The sequence below is a fragment of the Nannobrachium achirus genome, assembly GCF_963921795.1.
Source record: "Nannobrachium achirus genome assembly, chromosome: 16".
NCBI classification, from domain to species: Eukaryota; Metazoa; Chordata; class Actinopteri; order Myctophiformes; family Myctophidae; genus Nannobrachium; species Nannobrachium achirus.
Window position 1 is genome coordinate 22,313,487 of NC_137823.1, and position 17,618 is coordinate 22,331,104.

A 17,618-nucleotide genomic window follows, 5' to 3' on the forward strand; every position below is an offset into this window, starting at 1 on the left:
GAATTACCATACTGTAGCTCTATGGCGCGTTCAGTGACTCATACTGACTCTGGCTTCGTTCATCTGCTGCTCATCACCATCACCTTCCTCCCACCATGACTCACTCTCCTCCATAATCCACTGACATTTCTTGCCAATAATCGTTCTTCACTGCAAAGGCGTCTATTGGGTATGGCAGTTGATGAAGGCTTAAACGCAGAAACGCGCTCGTTGCTGCTGGCTGCTCTGCAGTGTACCATGCCGACCTTAATATAAAATGAAACAGAAAAAGACTGTTCCGTGAGTGCTGGTGTTCTCTTTGAGAATGTTCTTGTAAAGGTATGGCAGATGTCATACCTTGGCTCCAGGGGGAAAAATAAATAAAATGTACTTCTTAAAAAAACTTCATGAATGTCTCTATGACTATCTGCGTCTATTATTCTGTTATTAAATAACTTTAAACTAACTACAATGCAAATTAGAACAAAACTATCGCTTTTGCAAGGTATTATTGCGACCGAAGGTCGCATATACTCTGAAGAATCGTGTCGCTTGAGTGTCCTTCCTTCCTTCCTTCCTTCCTTCCGTATCCTCGTGACCGTCCTTCCGTATCCTCTGTGATGTCAGTGTGATGTCAGCGAGTTGTGACATCACTTCCTGTACAGGGCGGCTACACGAAATGTGGATAACACTATATATGGAGATAGTCCAGTCCATCATGTCATATGGGACTACCGTCATAGAAAGTAGCCATTGTTAGGCCGGAGTCATTGGCTGACTGTCTGTACAGGAAGTGATGTCACATGACATACTTTTTATGCCCATATATGAGTCCTAACATGGAGATGTGGATAACACTATATATGGAGATAGTCTAGTCCAATATTTCATATGGAACTACCGTCATAGACACAGCCATTGACTCCGGCCTAACAATGGCTACTGTCTATGACGGTAGTCCCATTATGACATGATGGACTGGACTATCTCCATATATAGTGTTCTCCACATTTCCATGTTTAGGCCCCATCGCTCACACCCTCGATGGGATTGGCGATAGGGCCTTTCTGTGTGGAGTTTGCATGTTTCCCCGTGTCTCCTAGGGTTGATACCCTCACAAAAACATGAACAAACTCCCCCCAGAATGATAACAACTAGAATCGTCAGAGAAACACTGTGGTTGGCCAGATAGTCAAGAATTGGCGCGACCTCGCCCTTTAGGGCGAGGTCGCATGTCACCCTGAGGTGTCTTACTAGTATTCTCCACAACACTTGTATTCCCCCCCTATCTTGACAAATGGTTTATTTCCTGGTTCAGTAGGTCAGCACAGGTGCAATGTATTATTGTTAATTAGCAGCAGCGTCCCATTTTTTCAAGTGTGGCAGTCAATTGCTTACTTGTGCCTGCGGTAAAATACTACTTACTATCTACTACTTACCTGTTGCTAAAGTATGGCAACATGACTGGTGTCATGCACGTGCGCCTTCGTGTGACACCAGTCATGTTGCCATACCTTAGCTTTGGGTGAACTAACGCCACTGCTTCACTGACTCACTGTAATGTTTGTTTGTCGACGCACGTCGGCAAGTTGGCCACTGGATGATCCTCAGCGCCGACCGACTGAACATGAGGTTGAATCACTTTTAATTAGAGTAATTTTGAGTTGAAGTGCGCGTTGTGTTGTGAAGGCATGCTGCAAATGTGTCCGCCACATGACGATAAGGGTGGGAAAAAAGACCCATGGTTTTATCTTTACTAAATATTTGCCATAAATATAAAAAAATTGCGGAAAATGATATTACCAAAAATATATAAAGAGATGAATGACCATGGACAGTGGAGAGTGTACAAAAGAAAGTGTAAATACAATTTAAAAAGAACTGAGTCACATTTAAAGAGATTTGGGCCACTTTTTCTCTAAAACATGAAACCTAATTTTTGCTTTATACTCCTCTGCCAACCCATTTGCGCTGGACCTCCGGTCATGGACACAGTGCAGTTGATACGAAATGGAACTGGGCATCAGACCTGAGGACAACGCAGTTTGTTGAAGTGGCGTTTAGCTTGGTTATGGTTCCAGACGCCACAGGGGACTGAGGGGAGACAGCCCAGGCTTTATGTTTTAATAATAAAGCCTTGCTCTACATTGCTTGGGGGTGTCTGGATGGATTCCATCATGGTGCTGATTTCAATTCCCGTCAAAACTGTCAAATAAATGAGTCTAAATAAACTGATCCTAGGTTCAACATCTACCCACGACAGATTAGGATGGAGACAGACCAGGGGTGGCAGACATTTTTGTAAAAAAAAAAAAGAAAAGAAAATGCCACACGGACATACAAAATAAGGGGATAATAATATTAACAGAAAGACAAAGAGATAGCCCTGAACGACCATAACGGGTCTATAACTCATAGGGCGCTTTTTGACCAGCAAAGAACCGGTTCGGGTTCTTTCTCCCCCCAATGGGATGAACCAGAGGTGAGCTTTTCCACCAAGCACTGGGTTGGTTCCGAACCGTAAAAGTTGGTTCGGAACGGGAACCACAAAATCCTTGGTTCCTCTGGTTCAATCTGGTTCAGTCTGGTGGAAACGCAAGCCGGTTCGAGGCTGGTTCGCAAGAACGAACCAAGGTTCCAAGAAAGTTGAACGGCACAAATTGAACCATTTGTACACTCTGGGGTCCTTGCATATAAAACATTTGAGAACCACTATAGTATTAGTGGGATGTGCCATAAATCAGTGTCATTGCGACCGTAGGTCGCATTTACTATCAAAACCTCCACAAAGTGTAAGTAGTGTAAGTAGTGTAAGTAGTGTCAGTCCCTCTGTCTGTCACACCTCACACGTCACACTCTTGCCCTGCTCATATCTCCGCAACCGTTGCCCCGATCCATGCCAAATTTTGCACACACGTTCCTTGCCTGCCAAACTACAACCTCCAAGGACCCCCGGAGCTCCAAGGACCCCCAGGTCCCTGGGGGACCCCCAGATGTAAAAAATGACCAAATGTGCAAAAATGACCAAATGACCACGCCAACGGGGCTGCTCACGGGGAATTCCCGGGGACCACCGACTCCTGGTGCTCCAGAACGGATGCAAAAGTGGTGGCGCCCCCAGTGGAGGACCCCCTCCACTGCAGCTCACATAAAATGCCGTAACTCCTACAGATTTTGCCCTAAAATCAAGAAAATCACTACACAGCATGTCTACACTCATGTCATCAACATGGATTAGGAAGATTTAGGAAAAACACATTTTTGCCCTATTTGTGGAGATAAGCGACCTACGGTCGCTTATCTCCCGATTAGGGAGTCTTACTGGTACATATTCTGAAGAAAACCTGGAGACTTGACATTCAGTAATTGGGTATTATTATACTATAGTATACTTTACTGTGAAACCTGGCAGATCCTGTCCGTCAGTGAGTGAGTGAGTCAGTCAGTCAGTATGTAACGCCTCAATGTCTATAGCTGACCTGTTGTGACATCACATTGTTGACCCATATTTGTGACAAAATAAGAACAATATAATGGTGTAAAAAACACGTCTGTGTATGGACATATTGACGACCCCTGTGACAGACAGACAGACAGACAGACAGACAGACAGACAGACAGACAGACCTGAGTTGTCAGCCAATCGGAAGCGTCCACAGCAGAGGTACCTCCTCCATTGTTTCTGCACGTTCTCCTTCATAGCGCAGTGGAAAACGAAGATAAACAAACCTACCAGAGAGAGAGACAGACAGACAAATGGCGTTGTAATGGCAGATTTTACACTTGGTTGCATTATGAAGATAGATGCATTGTGAGCTTGTAGATCTGCCATTTTCAAAGCGCAACACTGACCCGAGTGCAACCTAAGATGAAATTACTTGTCTCAAGTACACAGTACAATTTTCAAGTATTTTTACTGTAGTGGTGTGTTTCCAATTTTCTATACTTTTACTTCTACTCCACTACATCTCAGAGACAAATATTGTACTTTTACTCCACTACAATTATTTGAAAACTTGAGTTACTACTGTAGATACTTTATAGATTTTGATTATTATTTCAAAACATACAGTAACCACTTTAGCCCTATATATATGTATATATTTCGGTCATTTGAAAATAGGCGATCTACAAGCTCACAATGTGACTCGTTGTTATTGTGAGCTTGTCAGATCTGCAATTTTCTAAATATTTGTATACATTTGAAAACTTGTGAATCGGGTCAGTCTGCATAATCAGTACTTTCTACTTTTGGTACTTTAAGTATATTTTGATACCAATACTTTTGTACTTTTACTTAAAGGAGCTATAGTCAACTTTTTCATTGTAGGTGTACATCCTAGTCTACAGACTAGGATGTAAACAAAGTACGGGCCCTGTAAATGTAAACAAAGGGCCAAAATTATTATTTTATCATTATTTTACGCTTTTTGTGGTCATTTTTTTATTGAAACACATATATGAAGCTTATTTTTTTATAAAATATTTTCGAAACATTATTTTTATTTTAGCATCCGTTTTTCAAGAAAAAGTTGACTATAGCTCCTTTAAGTAAATGTAGAATTTACAGTGTCTTATGTCTTCTTTTCCAAACACACATAAGACCTACGAGACAGAGTTGGCCATAAGAGATGGATTCTTTCATAATTGTGGCCACAAGTATTAACTGGCCCTAAGAGATGCAATTATTTAATAATTGTGACCAAAAATATTAAGTGGCCATCAGAGATGCATTTTTTCTTTAAATAATTTTGACCAAAAGTATTAAGCGGTAATATTGATGAGAGGTAGATAGTCCATTCAGACTGACAGACAAACGGACAGACAGAAACAGACAGACATGCAGACACCAACAACAGGGACGTGCAGAGAATGTTAGAGAGGCAGTGGCTGAAAAGGGCCTTTTTGTGAAAATAGCACGTCCAAGCTCACAACGTGTCGCAGCGAGGTCGGTCATTTTTGGTGCTTGATACCACACTGAACTAAGCATAATCAAGTCAATACTGGAGATGTGGCGTAACGGCATGGATTTCTACACCTAGAGGGCAATTGTTTCAACATAAGATGCTGCATTCAAGGTCAGGAGAGTTTGGACAAGGGAATTCTCTTGAATGCTGCCTTCAGGTATGGCATGGAAAGAGGACAGTTGCATTTCTTTCACCATAGTAAAAACTGCATTCATGGTCTGGAGAGGGCACTTTTTACAGAAGGATAAAAGGGCAGGGTCTCAGGCCCCCTTCGATGTCTATGTGTGCACGTGTCTGATCAACAGACAGACAGACAGACAGACAGACAGACAGACAGACAGACAGACAGACAGACAGTAACAGCTACCCTGCAGTGAGTTGAAGATGTGAAGTATATAATCGACACAGTATACAACAGACCTGGAGTTACTGTGAGACTGAGTTAAATGATGCGGCGGACCAAAGGGACAAGAGCGAGTTCGAGAACGATCACGTGGTGCGAGCGCCGCTGCGGGGGCCGGGACCTGTGTCCCTCCCCCTTACCCAGGGTTCTTTAGGTTTGTCAGCTAGGAGCTCAGTCTTGCTGCGCTAACTGCTGCTGCTACAACGCTGCTGCTGCTACAACGCTGCTACTACCGCGCCGTCTCAACACAGAGTGCTCGCCGCCCGCTGCCGATGAGGTATTTCTGGCTGCTAATTCTACTCACCATGTCCATCATGTTCGCCCCGGCTTTGGACAATGAAGAAGGTGAAGTCTTCGATGATGACGAAGAAGAGGTTGTCATTCCCGACACCCAGGCCGCCGAGGCCGGGGGCGAGGATCCTCCCCCCACCCCCCGCCGCAGCGCCAGGATCAACCAGCAGCCGCAGCCAAAGCTTGCTGACTGGCCACCTCACAGGATCCTGGAGGTTCTGTATGCGAACGGGCTGTCCGCCCCGGCCGGGCTCAGCCACGAGGCTCTGTTCCAGTTTTTACTGGATGCTGATCGAGTTGCTCCGGGAGAGCCATCCGGAGTGCCTAAAACTAAACCCCGCGGGAAAAGGACGGCAAAGGTGAACAACACCGGCCCAGCCAAGAAGAAAAAGTCAGGATCTCCCGTGAAGTCCGTAGGATCTCCCGCCAACCCGGGAGAGGCTCCCGCCATCCCCGAAGGCGCTCCCGCCGCCAGCGCGGACTCCGCGGTGGTACTGCAGGCGCTGGCCCGAGGGCGTCAAAGACGCCCTCGGCGGGATGAATCAGCGGCTCGTCTCGCTCGAGTCAGGAGCCCGCCCATCCGCCGGGTTCGCTGGGGCCGTTCAGCAGCAGCCATCCGACAACCTCAGCAGCATGCCGCGCCGGAATCTAGGGACAGCTGTCCCCGCACCAGCTACGGGATCTTCATTCCTGTCTCCCGCCGCTGCCATTCCAGACGCTCTGCGCTCTCAGATTCTAGCAGGTAAAGTGTGGCATTTTTTGCTTATATTGCTGGTTAGGTGTAGCCGCGCTCTAAGTTTGCATTGCTTTGCTTGCCTTGACAGGTCAGGATGTCAACCTAGTGAAGATCCTCCTCTGTGCAGCTGAGTCAACAGCCGAACGTTTTGTGGATTGTGGAGATTTTTCTGTTATCTTAAAGGATAGCGACCCCAGGCTCACTAAATCTCTAACCCTCGCTGAATTTAACGTGGCATTTAGTGTCTTCAGAGACACACTGTGCGAGATCTACCCCGAGCGCAGGGTAGAGCTTGATAATTATCTATCGATTATTTCAGACCTGGCTTACACACACAGGGGTGGGCTCTTTTATGAGTATCATAAAAGTTTTTCCTCGAAATCGGCCATGCACATACAGCGCTTCAATCAGAGGATCGACTGGGCCGTTCTGGACCTCGGTCTCATTAGCCGCCACTTCTCCGCCCATCCCCCTCTGTCATGCTCGGTGTGCGGCTCCTATAGCCACAGGACCGATCTTTGCCCCAAAACCCTTGCCAACGAAGCGCAGGTCAAGACCACCCCTCCCCCCATGCGCCAGCAGCAGATGGGATTCGGGCCGCAGGCTCCAGCTAACTCTAGACAGGTGCCGTACGATCCTAATCGAAAAATCCCCATATGTATTCAGTTCAATGAGAATGTGTGCACTTTTCCCAATTGTAAATACATGCATATTTGCAGCTGGTGCGCAGACAACCACCCCAGGTCCGTTTGTCCAAGGAGGCAGCGCCCAGCGCCCAAGAGTGGGAAAAAATAAAAGTGACCCACCCCTCAACTCCAGTGGATGTCCCGGCTCTTTCTGCTGCCCTCTCTGACCACCCTAATAGATGTTGGGTTAAATATTTGATTACGGGACTCATTCAGGGGTTTTTAGCGGGGCTATGTTGGCTACCTAAAATGTCTCATGTGTGTATGAATCTCAAATCAGCGCTGTCGGAGCCCGCGGTCGTAGATGAGCTACTGGAGAAGGAAGTAAAGAAAGGTCACCTAATAGGCCCGTTCGCCAAATCCCCTTTCAGTTTATTTAGAGTAAGTCCTATAGGGGTAGCGACTAGGAAATATTCTGGAAAAAAACGCCTTATCTTCGATCTGTCCGCGCCGCACAACAGCCCTATCCCCAGCATTAATAGCTTGATACCGTTAGCACCTTTTTCTCTCTTTTACGCATCGGTAGACAACGCCATTCAGTTGATTAAAAAGGCTGGTTCGGGGGCTTGGCTGGCCAAAGCAGACATCGTTGATGCTTTTAAAGTCATGCCACTCCATCCCTCGCAGTGGCATCTGTTCGGCATACGGTGGCGCTCTAAATATTTTTTCGCTGTTAAACTGACCTTTGGGTGCCGCAGCAGCCCGAGGATTTTTGATACGCTGTCAGAGGCACTATGCTGGATTCTTAACAATACGTATAAACTCCCCTTTGTGCTCCATCTGCTAGATGATTTTCTGACCATCGATTACGCATGGTCGCCGCCGGCTAGGTGTATTTCTATCGTGCGCCACGTTTTTAACTCGCTCGGGGTTCCGCTGTCGGAGGAAAAAACCGTTGGGCCATCCACGCGCATTGAATTTTTAGGTATCATGCTCGACAGCATCCTTATGCAAGCAGCGCTGCCTATAGAAAAATGAGTGCGCATCAGAGCTATAGTGAAGTCAGTTGCAGCAGCCAACGCCGTTTCAAAAAGAGACTTGCTATCCTTATTAGGTCACTTAAATTTCGCTATGCGCATTGTCCCCCAGGGCCGCTCTTTCGTTTCCCGGTTAATTGTCTTGTCAGCGTCAAAAAAGGACTTGAGGGAAATGATAGAGTTAGACGAAGGCAGCCGCTCCGACCTCAGATTCTGGGGGCTTTTTTTGGATAATTGGAATGGCATTTCTTTCTTTTATAATGACGCGCCCGAGTCCTCAGAGTCCATGCGTTTTTATACGGACGCGGCCCCGTCCATAGGCTTCGGGGGCTATTTCAACGGGGAATGGTTCGCCAGCGCTTGGCCAGTAGAAATGCACGATTTATCTCCCGCATGTAAATCAACTGCTCTGTATGAAATCTACCCCATTGTGGCGGCAGCATCATTGTGGGGAGGCAGGTGGGCTAGGAAAAGGATCTCAGTCATGTGTGACAACGAGGCAACGGTACAGGTCATCAACAAAGGCCGCTCCTCTATTGCCATAATTAATAAATTTGTGAGACGCCTGACCTGGCTAGCACTCCAAGGCAACTTTATTATGCATGCGGTTTTTATTCCGGGGAAGGAAAACTGCATCGCTGACGCGCTGTCCCGCTTTAAATTGCAGGAGTTCCGCTCTCTGTGCCCAGGAGCAGCGGCCCACGGCCTGCAGGTTCCCGCCTTTGTGGAACTGGTGTTGGATTAGTGCAGGAAAGGCCCCTAGCCAACCTCTTGGATGCTGCCGCATATTATATGAGGAAGGGCCTGGCCCCCAGAACTATTAAAGCTTATGACTCAGCATGGTGGTTTTTTAGTTCCTTCTGTGACCGCTTTGCTTGTCCTCCTCTACCTTTAAATATTCCTATTGTGTGCGCTTTTATAGTGCATTCTTATGAGTCTAGAAAGTTACAGCCCCCCTCAATTAAAGTGCTCATTTCTGGCGTGCAATTTCACCTCCGCTGCCTCGAACCCACCGTACCAAGCATCCTAGGTAACCCGGCCATCCAACTGCTGCTCAACGGACTCAAAAAAGACCACGGCCAAGGCAATGACTGTAGATTACCTATAACTATCACGGTGTTGCACAAACTGGTGGGGAGGCTAAGGGGAGGCATGTTTTCTCAGCACACAAATATCATGTTGGAGGCTGTTCTCCTTATGGCTTTCTATGCTTTCCTGAGGTGCGGGGAATACACGGCCAGCTCGCTGTCTTTCGATCCTAGAAAGGAGCTATGTTTTTCTGACTTAACCATAGAGTCCATGCATTACACCATTTTGCTAAAACAATCAAAGACAGATAAATTTAGTGAAGGAACACCGGTGATTGTAGCAAAAACTAACTCTCTGTTTTGTCCTTTCACCTCCATGATGAAATACCTGGCTGTCCGCCCCATCTCCTCGCCTCATGACCCCCTGTTTCGCACTGACGCTGGGCAACCAATGACGCGGGCCTGGTTTGGCGACAAACTGAGGGAGCTGTGCCGGAGCTGCGGCCTTCCGCCTACACTCTATACGCCGCATTCCCTAAGGATCGGAGCGGCTACAACCGCAGCTCTTCTGGTGCCCTCGTCAACTCTAAAATCGCTGGGCAGATGGTCATCAGCGGCCTACGTGCGGTACATCCGCTTCAGCAAGCCTGAGATTCTTCTTGCACAGAAACTGATGAGCAATCAAGCTGCCCAGTCGGAGTAATCCACGAAGCATCGGGTGGACTGCCAGGTCGGCCGCTCTGACGCGGCAGCTTATCAACAGGACGCTTGCTTGCCAAATTATTCTCCTCACCGCTCATGCAGAGATGTTGTTTCAGGCTGTGTTGGCTATGCGTTTTCTTTCTCTTATGGGTTTATATGCGCGCTCCAGGTTCTCAGTATGCAAAGCAAGGTGGTTACTGGGGTGGCACTTTAGGTAGAGTGTTAATTAATTGCTGCTTGTCGCTTAATTTTATATAATAAAGTTATTCCATTAATAAAGTTCCACTGCTTCTATCGCTATTGCTTCTATTTATGGCATCGCTCTAGAGTATTAAGGCTAGTCAGTAGAGTTGTGCTCAGCATAGTCGCTTACTTACAGCAGAGCAACCTTCCTCACCGTTGGTTTGCGCTGGCAGTGGATTCTGAGCTTTTGCTTGTGTTGGGGGTTTGTTAGTGTTTTGGGGGGTCTCGGGTCATCGATCGCTGGTATAGGTTATGCCCCCGATACACATGGTAACATGTGAGCGGGGGTCAGCGAGAAATGACCCGAGCAGAATCCACGCCATACTAATGCTCTTGCTTATAGGATATGTAGGAGCTCTATAGATGTTATGCTGCTTCCAGTGTAGTAAGCACTTTATGCCATGCTGTTCAATACTCTCTTACTGCACTATATGCTATGCTGTTCAATGCTCTCCTGCTGCTTCCATTCTGGTAATAAAGCTTATTCAAACCTAGTGATCGTCTCTTGAAATGATGCGGCGGACCAAAGGGACAAGAGCGAGTTCGAGAACGATCACGTGGTGCGAGCGCCGCTGCGGGGGCCGGGACCTGTGTCCCTCCCCCTTACCCAGGGTTCTTTAGGTTTGTCAGCTAGGAGCTCAGTCTTGCTGCGCTAACTGCTGCCCCGCCTCCACCCCAGCGCCACCGTTAGGTTCTGCTTCAGACCCCGCGGGGGGTCTCGGGTCATCGATCGCTGGTATAGGTTATGCCCCCGATACACATGGTAACATGTGAGCGGGGGTCAGCGAGAAATGACCCGAGCAGAATCCACGCCATACTAATGCTCTTGCTTATAGGATATGTAGGAGCTCTATAGATGTTATGCTGCTTCCAGTGTAGTAAGCACTTTATGCCATGCTGTTCAATACTCTCTTACTGCACTATATGCTATGCTGTTCAATGCTCTCCTGCTGCTTCCATTCTGGTAATAAAGCTTATTCAAACCTAGTGATCGTCTCTTGAACTACAATTCTCAACCTTTGTTGCTTGGAGGAGAAGTTAAGAGGAGACATGCAATTGCAGGCAGAGATGCAGACAGAGAGATGGTTCAGAGTTTCCAGCTCGGTTGGTTTATTGCAGTAGAGTACAAGTTATGAAGCCTAAGTAGAGGCCTAGGCTCCAGACCGCCCGACAGCCTCATGGCTCTCGGTGAATGGCACACAAATACATCATTTTCCTTAGATTTTACACTTCCAACGTTTGTTGAGACACATTCTGTCATTCTATTGGTCCAGAGACCCCAGATTTTCATCTGCCTGGTAATAAGATTAGCACCATCAGGTCAACAAGTGGTCTCCTATCCAAACAAGAGGTTATCTGAAACTCAAAGGGTCACTGTCTTCTAGCCACTAGATTAACAAAAGGAATGTTAATGATGACACCCAGAGGCTAAATTATTGATGCAACTTTTAGGCTTCTGGAAAACACCCTAAGTCTGGGGCAGAAATGAGAGTACAGTACACAATATCTGAATATGGTTTACATTGTACACGGCAGATGGAGAACAGGTACATGAAGGCCAGGTTGACCTACCTTGCAGTGAGTTGAAGATGGAGAACAGGTACATGAAGGCCAGGTTGACCGGCCCCCAGGCGAACAGAGCAAAGCCCCAGGTCATCCCCAGCAGGAAGGTCAGGCTGACCACACTGCGCAGGTTCCTCAGCACCTGGTGGTGGTACATGGATGGAATACAATGAACATATCAACACCTCTTATCTCCACAGTGCAACCTTTTGTGTCTTTTTGTTAAATGAACACCCTATTTGATCAGTATCTATCCATCCATCCATCCAATCATTTAACCATCCATCCATCCATCCATCCATCCATCCATCCATCCATCCATCCATCCATCCATCCATTCATCCATCCATGGTATCTACAGATGTACCATTTCAAAACTTCACACGTCCTGCCATTGGCAAGACAGTAGATTTCCAGATCTACAAGCTTGTAGATCTGCTATTTTTGGCTAAAGTTCTCAGATTATGGACACTAGAGTTCAAGTGTTTAATATAAAAAATGGGAAAAAGGTTCCATCACTCAGTTTTGGAGGACCCCCTATACTAGTAACTCTGAGGACCCCCTAGGGGTCCCGGACTCCCTGTTGAAGACCACTGCTCTACAGACTAATACACACACCTCTTCTCGTAGCGTGCGGTTGCTGCGCTTGCCGTTGCGTCCACAGATCTGCAGCATGACCACGATGAACATGGCCACGTTCATGAGGAACACCAGGCAGAAGTAGCCCACGCAGGTGGAGTAGAACACCGCCGCACTCTGGATCCAGCAGCTGACACACAGAGGGACACAAGACACGGGACATGTTAGCACGCTTCTGAACAGCTGCCAATATGCACACGCACACACGCACGCACGCACGCACACCAGGGGTCATCAATATGTCTGTATGTAGCAGAGTGACTCACTGCCTCAGCCTGATGGCCTCAATACTCTAGTATCTCCCTCGATCCATAGGGATATCCCTTTGGATCAATGGTTAAGATATTGGACTTTCACACAGGAGACCCAGGTTTGAAATCCCGGGCGTTACACAGACAAATGTGTCTGTGGTAGGACTTGGCCTCGTCCGTGGAAAACTTTTGATTTGTGTCTCCAGTTTTTTTCTTAAAAAAGCTGTCAACATGCCATGATGTAGTGCTTCGAGAGCTCTTTTTTTCTTTTTTTTTGAGCGACGCATCGCGATCACGCATCTATATGAAGCAATGAAAAACAGCAGATTGATTCCTCATAGATCGGTCAATTATGAAGCGATTTTAAAAATTGAAAGAGATCCATGCATGCTCCTGTGAATTTGCTTTCCATGCCGACATCAGCTGTGGGGGGGTCAAACGATCCGAACGGGGCGGCACGAACGACGCAAACGGTCGCCTCGGTATCTTCGCCCCCAGTTGGAAAAATCTAAGTGAAGCGACCTTCGCTCCCCCCCCCCCACTCCACCTGTGGCAAAAGACAGCGGATCACACACATACGCATGCACGTACGCACACACGCAGGCACGCACGCACACACACACACACACACATGCACGCACACACGCACAAACACACATACACACACAGACTCGAATCCGGTTCTCCCGAGTGGAAAGGGATGCTAAAGCAAAAATGTAAAAAAGTTAACTTCTCTGTCTGAGATGTTTGGGGTCATTTCAACATCTGCTCAGGCTACTCAGCCCCACAGACAGTTTTTACTGGATTCAGTATTTAGATATTTGATATTTATGTTTATCAGACATGCTACACAAACCCATTGTAACTTCAAACCAAAGTTAAGATTAATTGAAAACACCTGTCCTTGGTTCTAGTCTCTGGTGACTGATATTGTCCTTCTAATATGTGTGGGGGCTGTGTTTTTTCGATAACTTTTTTAATTCCATTTATTTTATTTTATTATTATCAATTGCTTTTTTTATTTTCCAAAACAATTATAAAACAATAATGAAAAAAGGAAAAGGAACACAAACACAATGTTTGAACGTGAAGCATCTCTTTAATCAATTTGCTGCGGCTTGGTTACGGTTTGTTTTGATGACGTGCCATTGTGACTGGACGCTGACTGGAACACGGGGGAAGGTCAACATGTTTTTATTATTGACCCCCCCTAAACTAGGAGAATTCCACCACGTCTGTGGCTTGTGGTTGACATTTTGGTCAAAATATGTTTTGCCACGGACATACAAAATGAGTGGACAACACATTACCAGACACAAATAAAGAGCTAGCCCTGAATGACCATAATAGGTCTATAACTCTGAGACTGTACAAATGGGGGTCCTTGCAAATAAAACGTTTGAGAACCCCTAGTACCAGTGGACCCCTAATGTGCCATACATAGGGTCGTAGTAAATCAGTGATTCATACATATTCTGAAGAAAACCTGGAGACTTGACATTCAGTAATTGGGTATTATGATAAAAAATAACAACATTATAAGCACATGCTCGCTAACTGATTTAATTCTATGCTGCCTTTTCCCAAACCAAACTATGACTGTATTTTCTCTATTAGGAGTAGAATGACTACTTACAACTCCGAGGAGCCCTGTTCCGTGTCTCCTCCTCTGCCGTACTCCTGTCTGCCGTAGGAGTTTTTGTCCACCGCCACCACGATGCCCACGATCAGAGCTGGGACGCCTGCAGTGCAACACACACAACAACCACAGGACTCTGATGAATGATGAGCACCATTCACCATGTGTCCATTTTGTGTCCACATGTCCCTCTGTGCCACCGCAGTGTGCTTCCAGCTGCAGATACTCTATATCTCTGCTGTCGGGTAGAAACCAGCTCCAGAATGTTCATTTTTCAGGAAATTAAAAGAAAAAGAAAACTTTCACATCAGAGTACATTATTTATTCGGCATTTGAGCCACGGACGACCATTTGATGTGAATTAGCCTCTCAGACCCAAAACCTAGAATATTTTGTTGTCGTTGGAAGATTTTGTCCACGATTAGATTCTGTATTGACCATTAAGAGAAATAACAGTGAACAGTCAAACGTTGATCAAAATAACAATTCTTCTAAATGATCTAATTGTGTAGACTCTTGTAAATTAAGCAATGCAGATGTTTAACACCAATATTTTAACTCTTGAAAGCGTAAAATGGAAAAATGGGCCCATACAGCTAGGTCCATTTAGTTTCATTTTACACTCTCAAGGGTTAAAGATCTAACATGGTGTGTTCAAACCTTGATAGTTTTACATACAAAGTGAATGCAAAGACGAGACGACGCGTGACTGGGCACAGCGCGAACGATCCGAACAGGGCGGCGCGAACGACAGAAACGGTCGCCTCGTTTCTTCGCCCCAGTTGGAAAAATCCAAGTGAAGCGATCTTCGCTCCCCCCCCCCCATTCCACCCATCACGTCCTTACAGCCAATCAGCGTTGATGTTGTCCAGAGACAGGGAAATGTTTTGGTTGTTTGGTTTTGGGACTTTTTCCAGGTGTTTCACCTTGATTCTGACGTGACATCATTTGTTTCCAACGCTGACCAGTGCGACCAAAGTGAAGCGATTGAAGCGGCTAGAAACAAAGAAATAGCTTCAGGTTGGAACATAGCATAAGGGTCCATTTAGTTACCATCTCTCCATCATTTAGCTGGAGACCACCTGGAACCTCCTCAAGGACCACTGGTGGTCCCCAGACCACTGGTCTATATGAACACACCATTTACATCAGACAACACCGAGGCAAGCAGCACTCACCCCAGCCGACGATGCAGAACTTGAGGATGTATCGTCGTATGTAGGTGTTGAACACCTTGACCAGGGCGATGTACATGTGGATGGACTCCAGGCCCATCCAGGTGAAGGACGTCAGCAGGAAGTAGTGCAGGAAGAAGGCCACGGACACGCACAGCCAATCGGTGTCCAGACTGGCCAGCCAGCCATCCAATAGGAAGACCATGTTGAGGAACAGCAGCGAGGTGCTGAGGTTCATCAGGATCTTGGACGGGTAGTCCCGACGCAACTTCCTGTTTGGGATGTAATAAATAAATGCCTTGCTTAAAGGAAGACTACAGGAATTCTAATATGGCTGCTGTCGGGCAGAAAGATTCCAATCCGGATGGGGACCCAAATGCATTTTGGGTCATTCAGAATCAATGGAGGTACATTTACTATAATACATTTGTTCTCTTAGTAATGCGACATATACAAAAAAATATTATTGAACTATGGTGTGAGTAATCAATAGAAAAAAATCATTTTGGGGTGAACTACTCCTTTAACTTTACTTAACTTTTTGTGTTTTTCGTAAATTAACGCTCTACTACTTGATCATACTACAGAGGTCACACGAAAGCATCAAAAGTAGCAGATCTACAAGTTCGAAACACGGCGTGAAGCGACGTGTTTTGAGCTGCTACTTTTTATTTTTTTTATTTTTTACACAAGACAGTGTACCATAATTAGTAGGGGTGTAACGATACATTTTAATAGCGATTCGATACATATCACGATACATGGTTGACGATACGATACATGGACGATATTGGTTCATTCATGGCGATGCGATACGATTCGATTCAATGATTTAAAATCGATATAGTAACTATTTAGCAAAGAAATTAAATCTGTGTGAAAGGTGTGGATAGTGCAGGTTTTTAAGGGAAACATGTATTATTGTGGATATAAATTAGAAGTAAAAATAAATTAAAAGTAAACACAGTGATTATCTGCCAAATACATGGACATTGTAGGCCTATATTGACAAACCTGCAACTTGACATGAACCCAGAGATTACACACATTTATCGATATACCAGTGTAGCTATATGGAAAGGAAAAGTATTTAAACCCCTCCTTTTATTTATTTTTTATTAAAAATGCTAAATAAAATGCCCAAGTAGGTAGTATCGATACAATCGATTCTTTGCACTGCCGATTCGATACGATACAAAATAAAACGATACGATTCGATTTTAGCTGTTTTCATTTCGATATACTTCGATTTTTTAAGTTAAAAACGATATTTCGATACAGTTACTATATTGTTACACCCCTAATAATTAGCCTAAGTCTTGTCGTACACGTAAATAGCAGATCTACAAGGTCACAACACATCGCAACACTACACATTGTGAGCTTGCAGATCAGGCATTTCCGGCGTGCGACACCGGCACCACACAACGACGTTTCCAGTGACCCAACACGCGAGGTGACCTTAGGGCCACAATTATAATTAAATCAATCACACGCTATTATTATGTTAAGAAGTAGATGTCGGTCTCACTCGAAGGCGATGTAGGTGAGCAGCGTGGCGGCCGAGAAGATGGCGGAGATCCCACAGCCGATGTAGGTGATGAAGGTCAGGATCTTAGTGTTCTTCTGGTCTATCTGAGCCGACGCCCCCGAGATGTCCTGGAGCGAGGGGGAGAGAGAGAGAGAGAGAGAGAGAGAGAGAGAGAGAGAGAGAGAGAGGTAGGGAGAGAGAGAGAGAGAGAGAGAGAGAGAGAGAGAGAGAGAGGGGGAGAGAGAGAGAGAGAGAGGGGGAGAGAGAGAGAGAGATGCATACAAAACAGAGAGAGAATCTTTTAATATATGACTCCACAAAATATGTATATTACAGACAGAGATTCAACAGAGATTAAATCATGTTCATCCCAGATTCGTCTCAAACAACGGGTCAAATTCGTTCTCCTGCTACAGTATACCAATAAAATGTGGATTGCCTTACCGAAGGCATCAAAGGAGTGTAAATCCCTAACTTCCTTTAAAACCGCTCTGAAAAACCACTTACAGGCGGCAGCCACTCGAAACAATGTAAACAAGCCACAGCTTTCCTGAGCTTATCCTTTTAGTTGACCTTGTACCAGTGAACTGTACTGTCATGAAACTGTACCTTTTCCTATGCAAACTTCTAATAAAAACTTCAATCAATCAATCAATCAATCAATCAATCAATCAATAAATCAATCAATCAGCATTCAACATGGTGGAGAAAGTTGTTTGGCAACATCAAGACAAACGGCGCTGCAAGCTGCTCTTCTTTGTAGACTGCACCAACAAGGCAGAGGCAGAGCGCACAATTTACAATTTAG

General features: G+C 45.7%; 1 protein-coding gene across 3 annotated transcripts in view; it reads right to left on the minus strand.

The window, feature by feature from the left end:
• adgrg6 (adhesion G protein-coupled receptor G6) overlaps window positions 1-17,618 on the minus strand; it is a 196,172-nt gene that overhangs the window by 37,503 nt on the left and 141,051 nt on the right. For all 3 annotated transcript variants that reach the window (XM_080744043.1, XM_080744042.1, XM_080744044.1), the window contains 6 exons: window positions 16,811-16,938; window positions 15,283-15,551; window positions 14,102-14,207; window positions 12,194-12,344; window positions 11,585-11,717; window positions 3,607-3,708 (listed from right to left, as the gene is read on the minus strand). In XM_080744043.1, coding sequence (XP_080600169.1) covers window positions 3,607-3,708; window positions 11,585-11,717; window positions 12,194-12,344; window positions 14,102-14,207; window positions 15,283-15,551; window positions 16,811-16,938 — 889 coding nt within the window. The remainder of the gene's footprint in view (window positions 1-3,606; window positions 3,709-11,584; window positions 11,718-12,193; window positions 12,345-14,101; window positions 14,208-15,282; window positions 15,552-16,810; window positions 16,939-17,618) is intronic.